This window comes from Bubalus bubalis, chromosome X (assembly GCF_019923935.1).
Source record: "Bubalus bubalis isolate 160015118507 breed Murrah chromosome X, NDDB_SH_1, whole genome shotgun sequence".
In the NCBI taxonomy this organism is placed as follows: domain Eukaryota; kingdom Metazoa; phylum Chordata; class Mammalia; order Artiodactyla; family Bovidae; genus Bubalus; species Bubalus bubalis.
Genome location: NC_059181.1, coordinates 140,542,169 through 140,568,630, shown reverse-complemented (window position 1 = coordinate 140,568,630; position 26,462 = coordinate 140,542,169). Strand labels below are relative to the sequence as shown.

Sequence of the window (26,462 nt, the reverse complement as noted above, 5' to 3'; positions counted from 1 at the left end):
CAGTGTTCTTGCCTGGAGAATCCCAGGGGCGGGGGAGCCTGGTGGACTGCCATCTATGGGGTTGCACAGAGTTGGACATAACTGAAGCGATTTAGCAGCAGGGGCAGTATGTGATGGCCAAAAAGTAAATCTGGGAGGCAGGGGGGACAGGTATTCTTTTTTCCCTATTTATTTTCCCATGTTATCTTATAAATATACCAGATCTATGGTTGAATCTGTTATGCATTTCATTTCTGTCTTTCTGGACTGGAAAGAATCTCATGGTGTTACTGTATGAATCCTTTAGGAACCCAAGGCCACCTGGGTTACCCTGATTTATACTGATGTCACAGGGAATACCTGAGAACTTCTTTTCTTGCTTATGTGGGGTGTTTCATTATGTTTCTTGGCCTCAAGCATTTCCTAGGCAGTTTTCTTATATGTCATGTAGATGTAAGGAGGAGAAAGGCGGTTAAAATCATGTCTAAGTAAACAGCACATCTTGACAACACCTGCCCCGGTGTCAGGTTACAATGAGGAGCCATTATTCACTTCAGTTTAGATTCTTACAGTAAAAAATTCAGGGAAACTTTATGTATTCATTTTTGTCCAGTTCTTTATTTACCTTGTGATTGACTGAGAAAAGAAGGGAGGGAGGGATACAGTTTTATATTGAGTCCTGAGAAATTGGGTTTAAGTTTCTTTTTTTATGTAGGTGTCTTTGTGACATAGGTTTCCCTTCAATGAAAAACAATCAGAGATGCCAAATTCCCCCAAAGAAATCCACCCTATATACAAGCATGTTTTCCAATTTAATATCAGGATTTGTTTTTTCAGTTTTCAGATTTACCTGAAAAGCACTCCCATTATTTAATTATTGAGAACCCTTTCCGTTTTGGTTTTGTGTTTAGAATTCTTCAAAGAACTACTTGAAAATGCGGAAAAGTCCCTGAATGACATGTTTGTGAAGACATACGGCCACTTGTACATGCAGAATTCTGAGCTATTTAAAGATCTCTTTGAAGAGTTGAAGCGCTACTATGTGGCAGGGAACGTGAACCTGGAAGAAATGCTGAATGACTTCTGGGCCCGCCTCCTGGAGCGCATGTTTCGCCTGGTGAACTCCCAGTACCACTTCACAGACGAGTATCTGGAGTGTGTGAGCAAGTACACAGAGCAGCTGAAGCCCTTTGGAGATGTCCCTCGGAAACTGAAGCTCCAGGTCACTCGTGCATTTGTGGCAGCCCGCACTTTTGCTCAGGGCTTAGCAGTTGCAAGAGATGTGGTGAGCAAAGTCTCAGTGGTAAGTACTGTTTACAGTCCATGATCTTGTTTTGTTTCATGTTAAAGTTTGGGAGGTATGGAAAAATAAACAACTAGAATTCCATTGTCTTAATAACAGTCATCTTCTCTTTCTCTCCCCTCTTGTCACCTACACTTTGTCCTGATATGAGCACTGTATCCCTATAAACAATACAGCGATGAACATCTTCATGTATCGTCATCATTCTTTTCATGGTTTTCTTGGTAGCCATTCTTAGAAATGGCACTACCTGCTCTTGACTTAATGGCTTTGCAGAATTATCAGGAAAGAGAATGAAATTGTAGTATGCAGGAAAGAACAGATGCAATGAACCATGTTTTCCTCATTTGTAAATTACAAGAATCAGATGAGACCAGTATTTTTCAGACTGTTCTTTGGAGCCTGCTAAGGGGGTACCTCAGGGGCCTCCTTGACAGGAGACAAGGGAGATGCAGACTTAGTGGGCAAGACTCTGCATCTGTGCCTTTACCTCCTAGCTGCCCTAGGAAACCTTTGCTCTCCTCAGTTTTATGTAGTAGGGTTTTTTGGTTGGTTGGGTTTTGTTTTTGTTTATTATTTTTGGCTGCACCAGGTGGAGTCTTCGTTCCCGAATCAGGGATCAAATCCATGACCCCTGCAATTGGAAGCATGGAGGCTTAACCACTGGGCCACTGAAAATCCCTGTAGTAGGATTTTGAGCAAGATTTCAAGGAGGGAAAAATGCTATGCCTTCTTCACCCATCCCCTCCCCACGGTGAAATTTGAGAATGTTTTGAAGGCCTTTCCGCCTCTACCTTTCTGTGACTCAGTGCCAGTGAAGACGGACTCTTCCAGAGCAAAGTTATCTATGCAGGACTGATCTTAGTGTTATTACCATTAGACCCTCAAAGGGTCATACCCAGACAACATGGGCAGACCAGGATTCATGGCCCCCCTGAGTATAGACGAAACTTAATTTAACAGAGTGAAGGTAAAGAATTATGTATTGTGAAAATTAGGTGCTTATCAGATGTTTCATTTTAGCGTTGCATGGTGTATTAGTTGATGGGTTGCATTCATTTTTACATTTGTGTGTGTTCACATTTCCCAGCCAGGAAATGACAGGAAACAATTCTTTACAGCACATTTTGTTCACTCCTTTTCCTCCTGATATTTTCATCATAAATTGCAAAAAGAAAAAAAAAAGAAATGCTGGGGCATAGGAGAGTTGGGTGGGAGCAAGTATGGAGATGATGGTTATAATTAAAGGAATAGCCTGGTTCTTGAACTTCTGCCCACCCCAGCACTCATTATTAATTTTGGAGATGCTCATGTCAGAGTCCCTAAACAATGCATAGTGAGTCCAGATCAAAGTTATTGACATCATAGTTCCCCTCACACATCTGCCCTCTTTCAGCAATTCCTTGCATTTATCCTAAGCTGTGGAGAAGGCAGTGGCACCCCACTCCAGTACTCTTGCCTGGAAAAGCCCATGGACGGAGGAGCCTGGTGGGCCACGCAGTCCATGGGGTCACTAAGAGTCAGACACGACCAAGCGACTTCACTTTCACTTTTCACTTTCATGCGTTGGAGAAGGAAATGGCAACCCACTCCAGTGTTCTTGCCTGGAGAATCCCAGGGACGGGGGAGCCTGGTGGGCTGCCGTCTATGGGGTCACACAGAGTTGGACACGACTGAAGCGACGCAGCAGCAGCATCCTTGGCTGAGTAGCCAGTAAGGCACTGCTGTGTGATTTTGAATGTCGGTGTGCATGTGCATGTGCATGCCAGAGAGAAAAGCAAGGACTAGAAAACCCTTTGCAAGTGTTTTAAAGTGGTTTCTTTACATTAACCTCCCCCTTCCCTTTGAGTTTATTCTTGGGAAGAAGGACCAGGCTGACACAAGCCTGCTGTGGTGTTAGCCTCACTTAGCAAGGTTGGGGCCCCTTTAGAGAACTGAGATTCCAGAATCCCTAACTGGAGTAGGAAGGTGGTGGTCAGAACAAGGAAGCAGGTTAGAAGCTTGAGGGCTAGAAGGCTAGTCTTCGTCACGCCACCTCCCAGAGGGGAGAGAAATGAACACTTGCAGCTTCCCTGTGTTGCATTCGTCTTGACATGGTTTTCAGAATTAACTGTGGGCAATCAGTAAGACTGACCATTCACCCTTACTTACCTATGCTGTAAAGAGTATGTGACCCAAAAGGAAATAATCACAATTTCCAATGTTGCTTTTGATATGAATTTTTTTAAGCAAGAAAGAAACTTCTGTGTACCTTACTTTTGACAAGTTGTATAAGAAAGTTACTTTCCAAATATGACCCTAGATTTTTTCAGAATTGATCCCTATTCTGTATTCTCATGTCTGCCTAAGAGATATTTGCATCATTATGTGAGAATGCAATGAATACAAGCTATAGAGCTCAGTTTACTTTGAGTAAAACATTACTTGCCAATTGTTTAGTGGAAAATACTGTTATGACTTAAAACATTTTAAATTAAAACATAGTTTATTTCCAATGTTAGTTTCTCATGTACAACCAAGTGATTCAGTTTTTATATATATATATACACACACACACATATTTTTCATATTCTTTTCCATTATTATTTATCCCAGGATTTGAATATAGTTCCTTGTGCTATACAGTAAGACCTTGTTGTTTATATATAGTAGTATGTATCTGTTAATCCCAAACTCTTAACTTCTCCCTCCGCCATTCCCTTTTCCCTTTGCTAAGCATAATTTTGTTTTCTATGTCTGTGCGTCTGTTTCTGTTTTGTAAATACATTCATTTGCATCATCTTTTAGATTCTATGTATAAATACTGCCATATGGTATTTGTCTGACGTACTTTACTTAATGTGACACTCTCGCTCCATCCATGTTGCTGTAAATGGCATTATTTCATTCTTTTTTATAACAGAATAGTATTCCATTGAACAGGTACCATGTGTTCTTTATCCATTTGTCTATTGATGAGCATTTAGGTTGCTGCCATTTCATGGCTATTGTAAATAATGCTGCTATGAACATTGGAGTGCCTGTATTTTTCCAAATTAGTTTTTGCCATAAATAAGCCAAGGAATGAGATTGCAAAATCATGTGGTAACTGTTTTTAGTCTTGTAAGGAACCTCCATATGGGGCTTCCTTGATAGCTCAGTTGGTAAAGAATCTGCCTGCAATGCAGGAGACCCTGGTTCGATTCCTGGGTCAGGAAGATCCCCTGGAGAAGGGAGCCGCTACCCACCCCAGTATTCTGGCCTGGAGAACTCCATGGACTGTATAGTCCCTGGGGTCGCAAAGAGTCGGACACAACTGAACGACTTTCACTTTCCATATGGTTCTTCATAGTGGCTGTACCAATTTACACTCGCACCAGCAATGTAGTGGGGTTCCTTTTTCTCCACATCCTCTCCAGCATTTATTATTTGTAGACTTTTTAATGATGGCCAATCTGACTGGACTGAGGTGGTACCTTATTATAGTTTTGATTTGCATTTCTCTTAACGATTATTGAAGGTGAGCATCTTTTCGTGTGCTTATTGGCCATCTGTATGTCTTGCTTAGAGAAATGTGATTATTCTAAATGTTATGTTTATAATTAGAAACCTTAAAAAATAATAATTTGCTTTGCTACTGAGCATCTTCTCAACCTAAGGACTGATTTAAAATCCAACTCTTCAACTAGGTTGAGTTGTATCTAAATTATGTAATAATAAGACACTCAAGTATGAAATCAGTTTCTAAAACTGCCAAAAGACAAATTATGTAAAAATTCTATCATCTATGTAATGTTACTTTTTAGAAGGTTGTAAATTCATTACATTTGTGTTTGGACTATGACTACCAGTTCAACAGATTTTAATTTAAGGTGTAGTGTGTATTTAAAATTGAAGATGTTGAAGAAACTACATTTGATTAATAAAATAAGAAAGCTCTAACAGTTTGGGGACTCAGGGAATGTTTTTTCGTATAGATTCCCACCCCTGCCAACTGTTATCCAATTGTATTTTACAGGTGGACTAGAACAACCCAAGAAATAAATATTTCCTTCTTTTAGTATCCAGTAGAATTAATTATCTTTTTAAAAAGACCCACCTCACCCACTTCATCTAACAAGAGGTCGGTAAAGTCAAATATGAAGACCATTGCGGTCTTGGGGCTAGTTATTGCTTACTTAACTCAGAGATGTTCCCACTTTCTCTTCATGAGCATATGCCCTGCTTTTCCAGTTTACTTGTGCAACAAAAGGGTTGCGGTTACGTGTTGAGCAATGATTGGATTGTCACTAAGCCTTTTAAAGGCCATTAGCACCAGCAGGCTTAACTGACAGCAAGAGAAGTCACTTCTTAAAGTATACTTGCCTTGCTTCAGTTTTTCTGGGCACAGACATCCAGAGATTTCAGCTTACTCCATTGAGCTTTGCAATTCAAACTGCAGAAAAGTTCCTTTAATTAGGAACAGATGGTTCAAGAATACCCCGGTGCTCCACATCTTTGTATTACTTATTCCATCTTTACTTGTCATGGTTCATGATACATTTCTTATTTACCTGCTTGCAGCAGCAGTTTTGCCTGGAAGGGTGAAGTCTGTTGTGGTCTTTCAAAAATGCACAAGTGGTTACATGCACCATGAAAATCAATAGCTCCTATGCCAAAGAGAGTTGCATTCTCATGGTTTCAATTAACACTGACATAATGGGGCTATGTCTACACCCCCACCCCAAACCACGGGGACTATAATTAGAAATCAGTGCCTTAGCATTGTGATGTCTAAATGACTATCCTGCCTTGAAAATGAGATCCATTGATCCCTCTTCCATTTCTATTTGCAATGCACCAACACCTACAAGAGTACTATACAAATTATTTTTCCGTTTTCCCAAATTGTTATAAATGTAAATTTTAAAAATGAGCAATACAAAAAAGCTTTTGAGCATACATATATATTCAGCCCTTAAGATTCTTTTTCCGTCACAAAGACTAGAATTGCAAAGAGGAAGGAGGGAGGTATATATATTCTCTACACTATAATATATACAGAGGTAGAGATGAAGAAGGTAGGGGTATGGGAAGTGTCACGGAGTGAAGATTCTCAAAACAGTAATAGAGCCCTCTACAAGGTGGGAATACAAGGATGCTTCGATTTAATCACTAAGTCGTGTCTGACTCTTTGTGACCCCGTGGACTATAGCCTGCCAGGCTCCTCTGTCCATGGGATTCTCCAGGCAAGATTCCTGGAGTGGGTTGCCGTTTCCTTATCCAGGGGATCTTCCAGACCCCAGAATTGAACCTGCCTGGCGGGCGGATTCTTTAACCACTGAGCGACCTGGGAAGCCCCTTGACTTATCATTAACAAGTCTACTTAAAAACACAACACTTATTTTCAAGCATTTATGTAGTTTCAGTTCTACCTACCATGGCCCTACATACTCCTGAATGAATCCTAGCTGATTTCATGTTTTTTGTTACATCTTGGAAATTCTATTATTAGGGAAATAGGAGTGTCTTTGCCTTCTTTCTTTGCACGTGTGCGTATTGAATCCAAAACTAGTTGGGAAATTGTTGAATAAACCCTTCACATCTCACAGTGTGTTTGGGTTCCCTATCTTTTTCTTTAACCGTAATTTGGAAAACGATTTCCTGTTATTTTTATTGGGTGCTTATGTTACCAAGCAACAGATAAAAATCTAGACCCTTTCTGTTTGTTCAGTACTATTGGCAGCACAGGGGAAAAAATGTTGTAGTGAATGTGTGTTAGGAACTAGAAGAAACTAGGAGGAAATGTGTTTTTAACTTGAGTGCCGCATGTTGACTGCCATCACTGTGTAATGTGGCTGAAGGCTCGTTCTGAATTACTGAAATGAAATCCAGGCTGTGTGAAGAGCTTGGCTCCAGCATTTCTCTTTTTTCAGGCAGCTTGCAGTAGTTTTTAATATGGTGTTTTGAAAATGCAGGTTATTTGGTAGAAAGTCCTGATCTATATTAAGAGAATCTTTGCAGAGAAAAGGACATTTCTGCAAAAGCTTTTTATAGTAGAAATGGCATGCAGCTGTCATGTTAAATGTATATTCTGAGGAAGGTAGGAACGAGTATTTTCAAGAGTCTTTACTAAGTTAAAGAGTCTTTACTAGTTAAAAAGGGAAAAGAGGACCCCCCCCCCACCCTGACGGACTTTTACCATAAAACATAAACTAGCAGCTAAGATCTAAATGCTTGTTTATCTTACCATTTAGAAACACCTTAGTCAGTCTTGAGGGGCTTCCCTGGTAGCTCTGTTGGTAAAGAATCCACGTGCAATGCAGGAGACCCTGGATCAATTCCTGGGTCGGGAAGATCCCCTGGAGAAGGACATGACACCCCACTCCAGTATTCTTGCCTAGAGAATCCCATGGACAGAGGAGCCTGGTGGGCTACAGTCCATGGGGTCACAAAGAGTCAGACACGACTGAGAGACTAAGCACAGCATAGTCAGTCTTGAGGATTTCATAAGGCTTGTAATTTGGCTATTAATGTATTGTCATTATGCTCAGTAGCTCAAATTGATTTTGATTTGCATTAATAAAGAAATATTGAGTCCAGATGATGTTGCCTTTCTATCTTTTAGGTCTCCCAAAATAAACACACTAAGCCATCCCATTCTTCTATAAATAATGTCCAAAACTTCTTCTTATGCTCAGCCAGTAAAGAATCCACCTGCAATGTGGGAGACCTGGGTTCAATCCCAGGATTGGGAAGATCCCTGGAGGAGGGCATGGCAACCCACTCCAGTATTCTTGCCTGGAGAATCCTCATGGACAGAGGAGTCTGATGAGCTACAGCCCATGGGTCACAAAGAGTTGGACATGACTGAGTGACTAAGCACATGTAAATGATATGTCATGTTCTAGTAGAGATTGATCATCTCTGCTACATTTGGCTGCAAGTTTTTCAAAATGTGAAAAGTTCAGCAAAATATATATATATTTTTTTAATTTAAATTTATTTATTTTAATTAGAGGCTAATTACTTTACACTGTTGTATTGGTTTTGCCATACATCAACATGAATCCGCCACGGGTGTACACGTGTTCCCTATCCTGAACCCCCCTCCCACCTCCCTCCCCGTACCATCCCTCTGGGTCATCCCAGTGCACCAGCCCCAAGCTTCCTGTATCCTGCATCAAACCTGGACTGGCGATTCATTTCTTGTATTATACATGTTTCAATGCCATTCTCTTGGTTTTGTTCAAGTAACCTCTTTACTCTCCATGTCTACCAGTGTTTACTTGAGCTTTTGAGTTCTTTGTATCTCTACTGATGGTGAATATTTTCTTTCTTACCCTGTAGCACCTTGAAGCATTCTAACGATATAGCATTGAGTGCATGCGTCATTAATCTTTGTTACAAACTGTGTCATCTCATCCATAGTTGTCCAGTCATATACTGTTCCATGTAGAACAGTTGCATCCTAACTTGCTCTCCCACCTTAAAAACTGGTGAATAAAAAGTAAAATAAATAAATAAATAAAAAATAAAAAAACAAACTGGTGAATAAATTTGAAGCCTGAAAATTCTCATTAGAAAATATCCAGCCCCAGAGCTGAGATAGTCACTGTGTGTGGATACCCTATACTAGATCATGGAGCCGTGGAGAAGAGCCAGCCCTGTGGGCTTCCCTCAAGGTTCCTATGTAATCTGTTACTCAAAAGAAACACATTAAGGAAATTCAATGTACCTGCTCCCAGACAAAATGCCCGAGTTCAAATCTTGGGTATTTACTGGAACATCTTGTGTCTGTTCCTTAATCTCTTTGGGCCTCTGCTTCCTCATCTGTGAAATGAAATGATAATATTCATCTCCTACAATTATTCTGAAGCTTAAATGAGTTAATATGCATAAAGTACTTTGAATGGACCCTGGCACACATAGTAAGTACTCAATATCATATAAATCTGTGAAATCCAATAAAAGGTATCAGAAAATGAATTCTGACATTGAAGAGAATATTTTTCTCTTGAATGTTTATATCTCAACCTTCATGATCATGGTGGTTTAGTCGCTAAGTGCTGTCCGACTCTTGCCATCCCATGGACTGGAGCCCAGGTTCTGAATTCCCTTCATGTAGAATACTGCATGGTGGTCTGAGTAGTGTTTGGAAGAAGAAAGACAGGTTTTCTCTAAGTTTGGTGTTTCAAATGTCCTTTCTCATCCTAGCTTTCTTATAATTTCCCCATCTCTCTTCTCAGTCTGGTATTTAGTGTTTCCCATAGCATATTATAGCTGAGTTACTTGTGATCATTTTTAGTAGTTATACAACAAATCATGTGCAGGACATGAGCCAATACTTAGCCAAAGTATGAAATGGAAAAACTCTGCCAAACCCAGCTTCATAATCTTCCTTTCATAAAACTCTACTGTGTCACTTGGTTTGATCTCTCTTTTTAAAACTTCAGCCTCCATCAACCTATTTAAGGAAAGGATAGTACTACAAGGCCTACTGCCTAAATGATTTAGCTTATAGTTGAACCAAGGATACGGTGAACCCATCCTAGAGTTATCTTTGACCAAAGTGTTTCTTGAGCACGGTTACGGAGTTTAAATTTTTGCCTATTTCCTAATGGTCTATACCATTTTGAAATTTCTTTTGTGTTTTCTAGAACAAGTCTCATAGTCTAGAAATTCCTACTTGCCTTGCTACCTAATCAGAAATGCATTTCAGAAAAATCTCTGGCCCATAGTAGGTGCCCAGTAACTACTTGTTGACATTTTAACTCTTTCTACCTTGTTTTCTGCTCCAAGTCCTTTTTTTCCCCTAATAAGCATTGTAATGAAAAAATGTCATGCCCTAGCCTGCTTTTCACAGACATTTTTTATAATAATCTTTACCTCTCCAAAATCCAGCCGTTTTAGCAGTCTCACCAGTGTGGAACCTAATTAAAGATCAGAAAACAAGCAATGTTTAACATTTAAGCTTCATATTGTTCTCTTTAAAGAGGCAGCAACATGACAGATGTGGGAAATGATTTCAGTGTTTGCTGAGGCGCAGTGCTAGAGTCAGATGCGGCCAAGTGGCAAGTCCACAAGTCAGTCGTTCTCTCTGGCTTTGGTTTTTTCATCTCTTAAATGTGAGAGCTATACTTGGTGATCTCTAGGGTCTCCTCCAACTCTAATAAGACTTCTATGATTCTCTGACCACCTTCTCTCCTCCCTCCAGGCCTGTTTGTTCCTTTGTCAAATGAGAGGGTGAGAAAGTATCCAAGTCCTAAGTCTCTGTAACTTTAAAGGCATGCTCTTGTTTTTTTTTTTGTCCAGAAAACCTAGCTTTCCAGCATGGCTATTCCTTAAGGGTATTGGTTAGCCAAGATTTTACTGTACATTAATACGTGGTTAAAAGGACCAGTTTAGTGCCTAGGAAAATATTTGGCACTGGTTAAAACTGTGGAAAAGTCCTAATTCTTCCTAGGGAGCCTTGACTTCAGTGTATACAATTACATCCTGCTGGACAGTCGTCCCCCTTTACACTTGAGTTCTGTTTGAGATAAGAGAGTGTGTGTGTACATCAGATAGGAGCCTAACAGTGTGAAGTTTTTCTCCTGACAGTGTTAATCCCTCATTCCTGTTCCTAAGGCTACTGTTGATAAGTGGTATCCAAAGTTACACTCCAGAGCAGGTGAAGCACACTGCTGCACTGCCCTGTGTCCCAGCATCTGTTCCCTGCGGTGGTATCTGCTTTCACAAGTCTGTTTGCAGAACTGGTTAGTACTGATAGAGAGGAATGCAGTAATCCTCTGATACTGACTCCAAAAGGGGAGGGTGGGGCCGAGAGACTGAGAAGACAGGACCTCTTGGGGAGCTGCCAGCTCGTGATCCTGGCCATGATCCTTTCTAAGCATTGATGGAAATGAATGGCAGGATGGGATCAGCTCTTCTATGCCCAAGACAATTGCATCCTATAGAAGTAGAAAGATGAAACTAAGTCTCATTTATCTGCAGAGGCCATCGAGCCGCATCTGACTTCGGTGCCGCCTTCATCCTTGCTGCTTCCCTTGCTCATGAACTTTTAGTAGCTCTCTGTGTCCTGCCATATGGTGTCTTGGTTTCTGCCTGGTGTCTAAGCCCCTTAATAGCCTGGTCACATACGCGGTCCATCCTATACGCGGGCAACTGTATTTCCCAGAATTCCTCAACCCCATCCACAATCTGCTCCGTACCATGTATGCTTTTGTTGATTTCATTCTCCCTTAACTGCAGTGTTCTCCCTTCATTTGATCATTTCAATCTAAACCGCTTGTGATCAGCAGATGCAAACTGTTGTATGTAGAATGGATAAACAACAAGGTCCTACTATATGGCATAGGGAACTATATTCAACACCCTGTTATAAAACATAATGGAAAAGAATCTGAAAAATATAAATACATGCACAACTGAGTCCCGCTGCTGTACAACAGAAATGAAGCACAACATGGTAAATCAACTGTACGTCAATAAAATTTAAGATATAAATAAATCAACCCCTTCTTTGGAATGTAACTAAGTCCTACATCTTCTATCAAGTGCGCCCTGAGCACTCCATGCTTTGCTGGTCCCAAGCCTCAGACAGCCTTCACATAACCCCAAGTTCAAATTTATTCATATTCTTCCATGTAGGATATATCCATTTTGCCTTCTGTGCAGCTATGGGCACAGAAAGGAGTACACACGAGCTACCCTTCTAAACCTTGACTGGGGGGCTTACATTTGAAAGGGCTCTCTAGCAGTTTGCAAAGAAGACATGCTCAGATTACAGTCTGCCATGGCACACACAGTGATGACCATCTAAAATGAGTGGGAGTAGTTGAGTGTGTGTGTCATATACAGCTGAGTGGCTGAATGTTCATTCCTACCTCCCCATGCCTTCCTAGCATACCCTTTTTCTTTATCTAATCTTGCTGTAATTCACCTCTTTGGTAAGCACACCAGGCTGTGCTACATGTGATCCATTGTGACTCATACGTGAAATTCATGGCCAAGCCTTCAAAGTCAAGTTGATAGATTCGCAATAGGTATGTAGTTGCTGTCTCTATCTTGGTCCCACCATTGTCTATTTCTTCTTCCAAATTAGGTGAATCCCACCACCCAGTGTACCCATGCCCTGGTGAAGATGATGTACTGCTCCCACTGCCAAGGTCTCGTGACTGTGAAACCCTGTTACAACTATTGCTCCAACATCATGAGAGGCTGTTTGGCCAACCAAGGGGATCTTGATCTCGAATGGAACAATTTCATAGGTGAGCAGGCGATTAATGTGTTTGTGTCACTCCCGGGCTTCCCAGGTGGCCCACTGGTCAAGAACTCACCTGCCAATGCAGGAGACATGGATTCGACCCCTGGGTTGGGAAGATCCCCTGGAGGAGAGCATGGTAACCCACTTCAGTATTCTTGCCTGGGGAATCCCATGGACAGAGGAGTCTTGTGGGCTGCAGTCCATGGGGTTGCCAGAGTCAGACACGACTGAGCGACTAAGCACCCACGCATGCACATCACTCATTAGAGATAGCTTACCTTCCAGCCACAAGAAATGTTTAATTTTTTAATTAAAAAAATTTTTTTTTGGCTGTGCTGCATGGCTTGTGGGATCTTAGTTCCTTGACCAGGGATTGAATTCCTAGCCCCAGTAGTGAAAGTGCCAAGTCCTACCCACTGGACCAGCAGGGAATTCCCCAAGGGATGTTTTAATTGTCAGCGATGGAATTTCTGTTCATTATATAGTGATTCCTGGAGTTCTGATGATACTCAAAGTTCATACCACTCTACAAGTAAATGTTCCCTTGAACTAATGGTGGCATTTCTGAAGACAGTGGACACCAAGCAAATACCAAGTTTCAATAATGAGAAAGTGCCTTTTTGACATTTTCCCCCAAAGGTTACTTTTAGTTCTACATCGTAGGCTTATACTCATGTAAACGCTGGAGTACAGCCATCACTCATCTGTGGAAGGAGCTTTTCAAATGTTACATTTGTGACATGGCAACTGAATCTTCTGCATACCTGCCAGATACCACTTAGATATTTGGGTCAAGTGCAATCTGACTGTGGAAATTTAAGTTATATTTCTATAGAGGATTTAACAATCACAGACTGCTCTGGTGAGAGTGGAAGGACTTTTGCCCTGAGAATTTCAGAGGTCAGTGTTCTCACCTACAACCTGAAACCTAGAAAACCTATTACTGGAACCCAGACAGCGATGGAAGTGACCTAGCCAGCTTCCAAGAGGGTTAAGTATGATTTGTGGGAAATGACAAATTAGGGATAATTGAAATATCCAGTCATCAACTCCCTGGATGCCTGCTTAATGCATATGGGAATCCTGGAATGTTAGTGGCAGGTGTTGAAGCTGCTAGCGGTGTGGCTGCACACATAGACTCTCAGGACCCCAAAACAAACTCTCTCCCATCCCCCAGTTGCATTTGCATAATTGCAGATTTTGAGTGTCTTTGTAAGCACCTATTTTTCACTTATTTGTCCACATCATGGGAACATGTATGCAATTTGCTGAGGGTTTTTTGTGGGGAGGGGAATGGGGGGATTGGAGCTGGGGAATGCTTTTTAGTCTGCATGAGATCTAATTATATTAACTCTGAAAGTGCATCAATAAATTGGCTCCAACAGATTCTTGAGAATACTGACACAAGGAAAAAAAGATGTGAATATTAAACACCGTAGCACAATTGTAGGCTAAATAGTTCAAAGCTAGAAGACCTGAAAAAAAGTCCACACACAGAAAAGCAGGATCCCATGAAAGAAGACCAGACACACACACACCAGTGCCACATCATGCCCAGAAGGTAGCCATGGGAGAAACTGTTACTTGAAGACATTTCCAGATCTAAATTAAAGTTGATATACTTTTTCTTTTCTATCTTTTTTTACTCACCTTCTCACCTCCACCCGCAAATGTCATGTTTGCAATTCACTTTTGCTTAATTCATTTTTAAGAAACAAGATGGTTTGCCTTTTCATGTTTCCCTGTAGCACCGAATGCACTAGTTCTCTGGGCAAAGCAGTAACACCCGCACACAGTGATCTAGGTTGGCTAACTTTTCTACAGGCACGTCATGAATAGTGTAAACTATTCTGTTATTCTGACGTGTCTGGGAGAAAGTGTAACTCATAAATTTGTCTTAAAATACAAATTCTAGGGACTCCCCTGGTGGTCCAGTGGCTAAGACTCTGAGCTTTCAATGCTGGGGCCCTGGGTTTGATCCCTGGTTGGGGAACTAGATCCCACATGTCATAGCTGAGACCCTGTGCAGCCAGATAAATTAGTAAAAATCAACATTTAAAAAAGCAAATTCTATATATTTTTCCAAGAGCTTACAGGTCCATATCAAAACCATACTCTGGCTTCCTTAATTTATGTCTTCAGCCACGTACTCTAAATCAAGGAGGACTTCCATGGCTGCTGTTCTTGCTGTGTGTTTTACAAATTACATTTGTTATCTTGAGAAACAAAATTAAACTCAAGTGGAAATTGGTAGGATTTCAGAATCAGTTTTCCTCATTTATTTTAAATATTTTTTTTGGAGGGAGGAGGAATATAATTCTATCTAAACTGAATTTTTAATGGGTATTTTATTCTTTATTTCTAATAAGCTGATATAAAAGGCCAGGAGTAACAGACATTGTTAATCTCCAGTGCTTTTTCATGGATTTTCACAAGGGTTTAATTAATTTGCTCTGTGGTTGTCGAATTCAGTCCCAATTTACATGCCTGTGCCATAAGTTCAGTGTTTTTTTGTTGTTGTTCCTTCACAAGGAATTTTTCCTCCTTTAAATGACTGCAGTTAATGAATGGTCAAGGAGGGCTTTTCCCCCCTGCTTCTTTAAATCAGATCATGGGGTTAAGTCGGAAAACTGCCTTTTGTTCATCCAGTCTGGTCGTGAGGCTAAAGATGTGGGTTCGTGATTATCAGCAGCACAGAGCAAAAGGAATCACTTTTTCTTGTGAGAAGGGGCTGCTTTGTTGCAGGGTGGGAGGGAGCTATCATGAACACTGAAATGCTGCAGTTGGACTCGAACCTTTAAGGAGACTAAGGATGTGTTTTTCAGTCTGCCTTACCATTGTGCCCTCCTCTCTCTCTTGAACTGCACCTATTAAATGTCACCCACCTTGATAAAGATGGATCCAAATAGTTAAAACACCTTGGACTAGGTTTATAAGCGGTTATAGGAAACCCTCTTTTTGAAAAATAGTGCCCCCACAACAAAAGTCAGTTTCTGGCAAATCATAAATTATGTGTAGGTACAACTTGCTCTCCGTCATACTACCATTGTGCTAACATTCATTTGACTCCCAGCCAACCTTATTCACAGCACGTGTCGCTGCCACTGGGGATTTAGTATGAGGGGGTTGGGATTGCTGGCTAGGCCATTAGCCAGTTCCTGGCAGGAGGCAGGAGCTGGTCAGCTATCCTGCAAAGGGAGACCTGCAGCCTAGATTCATCAGAAGCAATGACACTGGATCTGACATCATCAGATCATGGAGGCGCGCCCAGTGGATGGCTTAGCAGGACCTGTCCCAGGACTGAGCAGGGACTTTGGCTCCCGGGCTGCAGGCTCTGGGCAAAACACAGCCTCACTCACATTCTTCAGCGACACCACATGCAACCCTGGTATGACAGTTCCAGCCCCACTCCCTTCTCAGGCCTTTGTGCATGGCCAGCTGGCCTGGAGTTGACAGATGCCAAATAGCCAGAAGAATCGGGGTTTGTGTTCCCTTTCACAAGCACGTTCGTGATCTGGCCTTTCCTCACCCGTAGGGAAATAAGTAGTGACGGGATGCACTGTTTCCTTCCTATGTAAACCTCTGTATTTGGGGTTTTTCTCTGGAGCTGGCGACTTCTTGGCTCTGAAGGTCTGTGCTCTGTGGACATGGTGGTGCTGATGCTTTGAGAGTGATGAACACATTTAGGTTTTGCTCCACTTGTTGACAGAACTCCCCTTTCATTAGCACATCAAACGCATTTTTCCTCTCCTGGAAAAATGGTATATTCATGCCGGCAGGCTTTCCTTAGAGGTTGGGAGCGTCAGTTTTTGGTGATTACCACAATGTGACCTGCAACTTCATTCATTATGACTTTCCCCCCAAATTTGCATTGCTTGGAAGTCTACTTGTGGTTTGTGACATGTGGTTGAGAGAAGTGAGCTCGAGCTTTAAAATGTTGGGCCACATTTGTTCTTGGGGGAGGTGAAAGGTTGCTGACCACCTGCGAGCTTAGGTAGAAGTTCAGCTGTGGCTTATGCTTTGAGAGGGACTCACTATGTTCTAGAACCTTGCCCTTCTTTCCAGCAGCCGTCCTTGGACTACCTGAAGGCTGTGGAGTATGTGGACCTAACTCTCCTTTAAGGGGAAAGAACACATGGAAAAGTTCACTGCTTGTCATAAATGAGGCATCCTTTTTCTCGTTTGTATATGACCTTTCCAGTTTCTTCTAATTTTGCACAATGAGTATCAGGGAAAACTACTAACTAAATCCCAAGAACCATGGATGACAAGAAAACCAGTACAGGGGGTGGTTTTCTTTAAGAGATTCAATGTGTCCTAAAAAAATTCTAGACTTTTCCAAAATGTAGAAATGATTTGCTGAGTAGTGAAGGACACAAATTGTAAACACAGATTTTGTGCCCTGTCTGTTTTTTTTCATTTGAATAAAAAGTGGCACATGTTTTTTGCTTTAAAATAACTCAGGACCCTTGTATTTGAAATTGGAAGTTTATCTTAATACAAAAATTGGATTTTACAAAATGCCATTATTTGTCAAGTCCTTAGAATTCTTAAGGAGGCGCCTAAAATTCCTAGGAACACTTTCATTTATATTTTCTAACTGCGTACCCAAGGATCTGAAAGGGTTTCATTTAAGAAAATGAAAGAAAAGAATTGGTATGCCAGGATTTGAGGTGGTTTATGTTTTTGACTCTGGTAAATCGAACATGAAATGGGAAGAGCCGTGGAAGTCCCTGGGCGAGCCGGCATGTTATTCTATTCCCAGCCTTAGGTGTGTCAGGCAGGAGCGAGGTCAGAGCTATGCAGTGACAGCTACTGACACGTGGAGGGATGAATTATCAGTGTAATAGAAGGTTCCCAATTGTGTGCTTTCTTGCTGGGGGAATAAAGGCTTCATCTGGCCACTTCCCACTCTAGAGAGCTGGTGGTACATAGCGACTGAATGCAGTTTTGTGTCATAGAAAAAGATAGGAAAGTATGAATTAATGATAATCATGTCTTCCCTCCAACACCCCCCCACAAGGGAAACAAAGACAGTAAAATAATCAGACTGATCACTCAAGGCCAAGCTAATGATTTACTTTGTATGCTGTATTGTTCTGCCCTAAACCTCATGTTAGATGCTATGCTGATGGTGGCTGAGAGGCTGGAGGGTCCTTTCAACATTGAGTCAGTCATGGATCCCATCGATGTGAAGATATCAGATGCTATTATGAACATGCAGGAGAACAGTGTGCAGGTATCTCAGAAGGTAAGGAAGGCAGGTCCTGGACTGGAGAGGTGGGGCCCACTCTAGCCTGCTATGCCTCATGTGGCCACGTTTATGCCCATGCAGGTTTTCCAGGGATGTGGACCCCCCAAGCCCCTCCCAGCTGGTCGGATTTCCCGTTCCATCTCAGAAGGCACCTTCAGTGCCCGCTTCAGGCCCTTCCATCCCGAGGAGCGCCCCACCACAGCAGCTGGCACCAGTTTGGACCGATTGGTGAGCCCTGGGGCAGCAATGGCTATGTTTAAGGGCAAAAACCTGAAGACATTTGCTCAAAATGCAGTTTGATTTGGAGGATTCCAAGCACAGGGTCTTTTCAGGTGAAACTTTTCCAGCAAATTGCACAGCGATGTCAGTGAACCTGCTTCTCTGATTTCCTCGCTCAGAAAGTTCATCCATAGAGCTAGGAAGTGGGGTGCTCGGAGGCTTATCTGAACACCTACGTTTTATGTCACGGTGCGGGTAACTCATAGGCTGGGTCCTGAGTCATCAAAGCCCTGCCAGAAGATACTGTGTTTTTCCAGTGTATCTCTGGGGCGTGGGACCTGGTAGGCCCCAGATGGTAGTTCTAATGAAGAACAGGAATGGACAGGGTGCAGGCACTAGGCAGCTTTTTTTTTTTTAAATGGCAACTTAATCCAGAGCTTGCATTTCATCTGTTAATTCTTGTGCTGATTTTATACATTTTACATAGAAGTATTGGGGTGACCAGAAAGGTCATTCGGGTTTTCCCACCAACCTGAACAAATTTTTGGCCAAGCCAAAAATCTGCATTTTTCTCTTCAGACTACAGAGAGACTCTGGAGATACTTTAGACATGATCTGAAGGCACATGTGTAGATAGTTTGGGGTTTTTACAGAGGTTTTTGTGTTCTCTCTCTCTCTCTCTCTTAATGAGGTTACTGATGTCAAGGAGAAACTGAAGCAGGCCAAGAAGTTCTGGTCCTCTCTTCCTAGCAGTGTCTGCAACGATGAGAGGATGGCTGCAGGGAGCGGCAATGAGGATGATTGCTGGAACGGAAAAGGCCAAAGCAGGTGAGCCGTTGTTGGCCAAGTGTGCCGTTTCTCCCTCCATGATGGGGAACTTTCAGAGAAGGTTTGCTTGGTCGTTTCATCGAGGCATTGTGAAGCCTTTCACAAGCACGTGGCAACACGTGGAAGATTTCTAAGCACCCTTAGGAATTGGCGTAGAAGTGTCGGGAAGGCCGCCAGCTACTTGCAGAGAGTCTTGGGGCAAAGGTTTATGCCCGTGGTTATATGATAGCGTTACTGCTGCAACCAAGGATTGAGTTGTTCTAACAGTGTCATTATTTTTCATATTTAATACCTGTGTTCCTGTGCCTGATGGCGTGGCCTCATCAAGTACCAATTCTCAAAAGGTCTCATTGTCTTCCCTGATGATGCTCTGTGTCCCTCCCCTACATACCCAGTAACTTAGACAAGTGTCCACTTAACTCTGCCCCACCAACCTCCACAAAATGGGTAGTTTTCAAAAAGGTCCCAGAGTGGAGGAACATGTGTATCCCCAGGAAGAGGAGAGATTCCGAGTTATTCAAAAGGCAAGCACTTGCAGTTCACTGCAAGTGGCAAATACCAGAACCTAGCAAGAATCTTTGCCAATCTTCGGCAGCTTTTGTTTTACTGATCCTCTTAACGAGGTCATTTCTCATTGCAGGTACTTGTTTGCTGTGACAGGAAATGGTCTAGCCAACCAGGGCAATAATCCAGAGGTGCAGGTTGACACCAGCAAGCCGGACATACTGATCCTTCGTCAAGTCATGGCTCTTCGAGTTATGACCAGTAAGATGAAGAATGCTTACAATGGGAATGATGTGGACTTCTTTGATATCAGTAAGCATGTGTGCTTCTGAAGAACAAATTGTTACATGTTTGTTTGTACAACTTGAGATGAGAAAGAGCAGAATAAACATTCCTCTTTTTTCCCCCCCAAAATAGGTGACGAAAGCAGTGGAGAAGGAAGTGGTAGCGGATGTGAGTCTCAGCAGTGTCCTTCGGAGTTTGAGTATAATGCAACTGACCACTCTGGGAAGACTGCCAATGATAAAGCCAGCAGCACTGGGGTCCCCGCTGCGGCCTGGCCCTACCTCCTCCCTGTCTTCTGCATCTTATCCCTGGTTATGCAGAGAGAGTGGAGATAATTCTCAACCTTAGAGAACAAGTGTTCATCGTCAGTTACAAAGGCACTGGTTATCACTTTTATACCATCCTAGTGACTTTGCTTTTTAAATGAATGGACAACAATGTACAGTTTTTACTATGTGGCCACTGGTTTAAAAGATGCTGACTTTGTTTTTGCATTCAGTTTTGTGGGAGAAGGGGATTGTACGTAAGGTCAGTCCGGCCTCCTCAGTCATGTTAAATGTGGCTAACAGTGTAGGTACAGAGCGTAGTTAGTTGTGCATTTGTGATTTTTATCACTCTGTCTGTTTGTTTTCTTTCTGTTTGTGGGGTTTTTTTCCTTTCAATATGATCTCACCTTGTTTCTTACAAGAAAACCAGGGTCCTTTCTTGGCATGTAACATGTACGTATTTCTGAAATATTAAATAGCTGTACAGAAGCAGGTTTTATTTATCACGTTATCTTATTAAAAGAAAAAGCCCAACAAGCAGTACAATTGCCATCTATCCCTGTTGTTTTAGTTGCCTTATCTGGAGAGAAGAGGAGGTGTTGTATCTTTTTTCTGCAATGTGAGGGCACGAGGGGGCTTCCAAGCCATTGTCAGGCTGTGTTCAGGCATCAATACAAGAAGAAGGTTGTACTTCATTTATAGCTGGTGGCTGGAGGAGGCTGCAGACTACCCATTTTGCTTGAGCTGGGTTGTATAATCTTCCATCACAGATCAGTCCGTTTCTGGAAGCCGCTTATCCGTCTAGAAGATTCTTGATCTCCCTCGAAAGATATAAGGCATTCAGGCTATCCCAGGGTATCACACTTATTTTGGGGGTGGGTTTGGTTTGGTGGTGTTTTTTTTTTTAATACAGGCACGTTAGCAAGCCACTGTGCTGGTCTTCGTGTCCACACTTGACCCTCTTTGACAAGATCAGGTGTGTTCAGGGTGGTATGGCCATAGACCACCCTCTTTGAAGTGATATCCCACCAGCAGAAGTAAGTGGCTAGCAATCTCACTTGGTCCCTCTTGGTCCAGATTCCAAACCCAATCATAGCCATCTGGGGGGCTAGCCAGAATTGGGGTACAGCCTGGGCTCAGGCAGTAAGTATCAATACTCAAAAGTTTTTGTCCATGCGTGTGTATTTGCATTTATTTGGTTTTGGATCCAGTGTTTTGTTTTTAAAAAAAGAGATTCTAAAGTGTCTTATTGAGTCTTTTTCTTGCCCAGTCCTGCCCCATCTGAAAGCCAAAGGTCTTGCCATGGTTCACAGCTGTGTGCTACCCTATCAGCCAAGCACCCCAGTTGGGGAGCTCTGAGTGTCCAGATTTTTCTTCTCATGTTGTTGGGCGTTTGAGTGGGGGGCAGGGAGGAATGGGAGTAGGTAAAACTGAGAAGATCACATCTTCGGGGTGACCTTTAACCACGCAGGTGAACTGACAAAGGCCATTAATTCTTGTCCCAAACCAAAGAGTAACCACTGCCTTGGCCCCTTTGGGGCCGTTTCCTTGTGTCTTTACCAAATGACAGCTCATAAAACTGTGAGAATGTAACAAATCACATTAAAAGGAGTTCCAGAAGTCTTCAGAAAGAATCACTCTGCAAAGTCTCTTCTTGCTTTAGACAGCCATTCAGATCCCAACCAATTCCCCAAAAGCTGAAACCCACAGAGAGGTTGTTTGTGTTACTGTTCAATCTTCAGTTATAAGAGTAATTCTCTATTTTTATATTGAAACGTAATTACTTGATAGCTCAGGGTCTACATTTCATTCAGCTTTTTACACCAAATTCTGCAGAATGGACAAAATGAAATATTGGGGCTGTTATAAACAGAGGCTTAATTTTATTAGAAGTAGCCAGTTATTTATTGAAGCATGATGTTAATAAAATAGGCATATTCTGGCTCATGTGTATAAGTTTTGTTTCTTTTAAACAAATCACAGAAGACGTAAAATTGAGAAGGCGCTCCATTTATGTATGAGGAAAAATTGATTGTAAATAGCTAAGCTGCCTTTTGAGAACTTGGAATATGTGCTGATACTTAGTAACTACCTCAGTTGTGAGGAATTTCCTTTTTAGCTTAGACTGCTATTACTTTTACTTGGTAGAAATGAATCTGGTCTCCAAAATGTGGCTCAGAGAGTTATCCCCATAGACCTTGTTAGATTGTTTTTAATTTAAAACCTTGATCTCTGCCCAGCTGTTTTCTTTCAGTCAAGTTCTCGAAACCAATAACATTTTCCGAATTAAATATTCTTGAAGGTTCTTCTGGAGTCTAAATGATTTGTTTTCTTTCTTTGCAATTTTTCCTGTTACTCTTTTATTATTTAAATTGTCTCTTGCCTTTGAACTTGAACTATGAAATAAACAAATCATAGATTTTTCCATTCAGGTCTGACTGGATAACTGTTGGCTTCCAACCAGCTGGCAGGCTCACACCCCTACTCTCCCCAAAACAGAAATAAAGGCAAGTTGAATATTTTAAAAATCTTAAGAGTTCCATATATGAGATAGAAGGAAAGCTTTGTGAGGAGACCTTACTTTTCCAAAGCCTCAGTTAATAGCATGTGAAGAGTTTGTGCTTTACAAAGTCATTGATTAATTACTGGTTACTTTCAAACACTTCACCCACTCTGTACCTTAAGAAACATGTTAGGACTCTTAGATTGTATTTTCTTTCAAAACTAGTAATTAGCACCTGTTATTTTGCTAAAACTGTACAAACAATGGACTTAGATTTTTGAACTTTAGTTTCCTGGGTGTTAGAAACCTAACAATACACACATAATTTTTTACGAAAATTAACAGTTAACAATCTTTAAAGTAAAACTTACTGTATGTGATTACAAAACCACAATAAAAATAGGTATAGATGGTGCTATACAAAATTCTACTTCCCCTTTTGTGTTGGTAGAATATGTCTATTTGCATAGCTAAAAGGTAGTATGTTAATAACAGTATCTACTACAGGAAGCCCCCGTGTGTGTGTGTGTGTGTGTGTGTGTGCACTCGCTCTCAAGCAAATACCACACTATCAAATACAACTTTCTTTTTGAAATAAAACAGAGAAGAATCTTCTAATTAGAACTTAGTGGGAAAAATATAATTTGGCATTCCGTGATATACTTTAAAAATTCAGTTTCTACCTTTAAACTCCTGATTGTTTAATTTTAAAAATCCTTTTTATATGTGTGAAAAATACCTGAAAGAGAACATGGTAATACAGGAATTCAAGCCCATCAGTAAGGCTAATGGCCATGTAAGAATTGCTTGTCTAATTGAGGTTTTAAGTAGGTCGTATATTGACTGGGTTTAAAAACAAAAACCTATACTACAAAAGTACAAAGTGAAAGTTTCTATCCTGTTCCTGCATTCATCTGCTCAGTTATCCCTACACCGTAAATAAACTTATTAGTTATTTCTATATGTTTTCTTCCAAAATTCCTTTATACAAATACAAGCAAATATGAATAGAAGCTTTTCTTTTTTGTCTCTTTACCTGAAATGTAGAATATTATGCCCAATCATCTCATGAATAGAGGCTTTTCTTTTTTGTCTCTTTACCTGAAATGTAGAATATTATGCCCAATCATCTCATATTTGTTTAGGTTTCTCATAACGTTCAAAAGTATTGAGAGGAAGAGGAGACCCTAAAGGACTCCTGTTCAAAAGGCATGGCTTCTCTGCCACCACAATTTGCATTTTTATTGCACTTTGGCCCAGATTAATCGGAGTAATTTTTCGAGAAATAAACATGGAATTGAGGAGCAGTTTGGCATTGTAGTACTATAATCCCAGAGTGCACAATTAGGATGCTGTCTGTGCTTCATTAAGGTTCATTTTTGGCACTTTGTTTCTGTATCATCACCAGCAAAGACGACCTTGGGCAGCACGACTGGATAGATCCTCTTAGAGCACAGCACATTAATACCACTGTTAATGCTTGGAAATGGTTCAAGAAGGAAATGTCATGGCCTAGAGTGGACTCATATTCTATTAAAGTACTCTTAATGTTTCCTCAAGCTCAAATGCCTTGAAATAGCAGCAGCCACCACACAGGAAGGAGATGAGAGTGTTAGGAAAATGTGTAACTAGATTGTCTGGGATACCACATGAATTATCTGTCTCGTGGTCAAAGAATCATTAGGATATGCATGTGTCCAAGTTCAGTTTTCATGTAAAATTAAGTTTTTACTCATCAGGGCATGAAGTGACTTCTAAATTCAGAAGTAATCAGAAAAATTTCGAAATTCATTTTTCAGCTTGAGGGTCCATGTGTGGAATTAAATGCCCAATTTTACTCTACTTTTGGTATTTCTTAAAGAAATATTAGGAATTCTGGGGGGGAAAGTATAGGATCATTGGAAAGAAAAAGATTCTCATGCATCAATCCTGCCAGATGCACACTGATAAAAGGTGAAGAAACAACACGTGTGTGATGACACAAGATGCTTTTCTAAAGGGTTCATGGTCTGGGACTTCACTGGCGGTCCAGTGGTTGGGACTCCACACAGGAGGCATGGGTTCAGTCCCGAGTCAGGGAACTAAGATCCCATATGCCTCTTTGGCACAGCCAGAAAAAATAAAAATCATTAAAGAAAATAAAGAGCTTGTGGTCTTATAGACTGATTTAAGTTCCCTGCACTTTGGGGAAGTTTTGCAACAACTTTCTTGCCCTACTATGTGTTGCTGTGTTTCTTACCAGAGAGAGTTGGAAGTCCTGTGTGTTTGTGAGTGTGTATCTACACACAGAGGTGTATCTGTGTATTTTCAAACAATCCCAGTTAGACTTTACCCTGTCACTTAGGGCTGCCTTCTCCCTGCTGGCAGTGGTGTATGCTTGGGGAACGCAGACAAATTTTAATAATAGCCTAAGGGAAACATAATTAGGAAGGTAAGTCTCCTGCCAAGGGGGAAAAAAATACATGCACATATAAAATGCATTCCAGATAGAATTTCTTAGATTAACCAGTGCCTGGGATTTGCTTTTCTGCCTCACCATCGATAGCCTCAAGCTGCCCATAACCCTCTCTTCTTGGTGACTTGCTGCATGAGGCAGTTTGTGCCAAGTTGGCCAGAAGGAAATAAATCATGGTCAGCAGGTGGTTTTCTGAACACACCCTAGGATCTCAACTCTGACTACAGTTGACTTAAATTTAAAAGTCTTCAGTGGCCCTGCTCTCACTTCTCTTGTTGTTGTTGTTCGGTCACTAAGTTGTGTCCGACTATGACCCCATGGACTGCAGCACACCAGGCTTCTCTGTTCTTCCGCATCTCCCAGAGCTTGCTCATACTCATGTCCATTGAGTCAGGTGGCCAAAGTATTGCAGCATCAGCTTCAGTGTTGCTCCTCCCCATGAATATTAAGAGTTGATTTCCTTTAGGATTGACTGGGTTGATCCCCTTGCAGTCCAAGGGACTCAAGAGTCTTCTACAACACCACAGTTCAAAAGCATCAATTCTTCAGCACTCAACCTTTATGTTCCTACTCACATCCATACGTGACTATTGAAAAACCATAGCTTTTACTATATGGACCCTTGTCGGCAAAGTAATGTCTTTGCTTTCTAATATGCTGTCCAGGTTTGTCAGAGCTTTCCTTCCAAGGAGCAAGCATTCATGGCTGAAGTCACTATCCACAGTGATTTTGGAGTCCCAGAAAATAAAATCTCACTGCTTGTACTTTCTCCCTTTCTACTTGCCATGAAGTGATGGGACCAGATGCCATGATCTTAGTTTTTTGAATGCTGAGTTTTCAGCCAGCACTTTCACTTCTCATTTAAGTATAAGGGAAAATTGTTACTCTGTTGTTGGAGTTCTGAATACTTTGCAACAAGTTTTGGCAGTAGCAATGAACAGAAAAACAGCACATTGACTGTAAAAAACAGTCATTCCTTTGTACTTCTATTAATTCACCTGCAGTGAGGCAGGATGAACCTGTGTGCCTGGCACTAAAGCTGGGCCACGGCCATGATCTCACAGGGTCTTGCAGAGTAGAAACCCTTCCATTTTGCAGATGTGTCAAAGGGATAAGTTGGGTGACTTGTCCAAGGGGTGACAGGTAAGAAATGCAAAAACAAGAGCTGGAACAGGGCTTGGTCTGCCACAAGGGCCTGCTTATCTTGGGCGCTATTTTTCCTTCTATTACCCTTTCCCCGTTATTTCATGTGTGAATCAGCAGGAAGGGATGGTGCTTGTCAGGCTTGCTGCATGAAGAGCTCTCCCGGTCCTGTGGAAGGGCCAGGGTAAGGGTCATGGCAGACCTTGGCTGCAGACTTTGGCTGGCCCGAGGACAAGGTGAAGAGTCAAGGACCACCTGGAGACAAATCTTGAAGTGAACATTTTTCTAACCACACACACTGGCTCCTTGCTCAGCTGACTTCAAATCAGAAAGAGCTTTGATGATAGTGCAAGGGGACCACGTGTTCTTTGCCTTTTGGTTGTACGGAACCGGCATTAAGTCATGTGACCTTGTCTGTCTGCCCCAGGACAGCATCATGTGACCATGTATGAACTGGTACTGGGGGTGCTAGACAGATGCCTTGCTGAGAAAGGCG

The 26,462-nt window shown here is 41.6% G+C and overlaps 1 protein-coding gene across 1 annotated transcript in view; it reads left to right on the top strand.

The window, feature by feature from the left end:
• The window catches only part of GPC4 (glypican 4), a 107,562-nt gene extending 85,392 nt beyond the window's left edge, over window positions 1-22,170 (top strand). The window contains exons 3-9 of the mRNA XM_006057283.3: window positions 891-1,282; window positions 12,348-12,513; window positions 17,630-17,760; window positions 17,845-17,991; window positions 18,674-18,810; window positions 19,451-19,626; window positions 19,732-22,170. Of these exons, the coding sequence (XP_006057345.1) occupies window positions 891-1,282; window positions 12,348-12,513; window positions 17,630-17,760; window positions 17,845-17,991; window positions 18,674-18,810; window positions 19,451-19,626; window positions 19,732-19,934 (1,352 nt within the window). The 3' untranslated portion in view covers window positions 19,935-22,170. The remainder of the gene's footprint in view (window positions 1-890; window positions 1,283-12,347; window positions 12,514-17,629; window positions 17,761-17,844; window positions 17,992-18,673; window positions 18,811-19,450; window positions 19,627-19,731) is intronic.
• The last annotated feature ends 4,292 nt before the right edge of the window (window positions 22,171-26,462 follow it).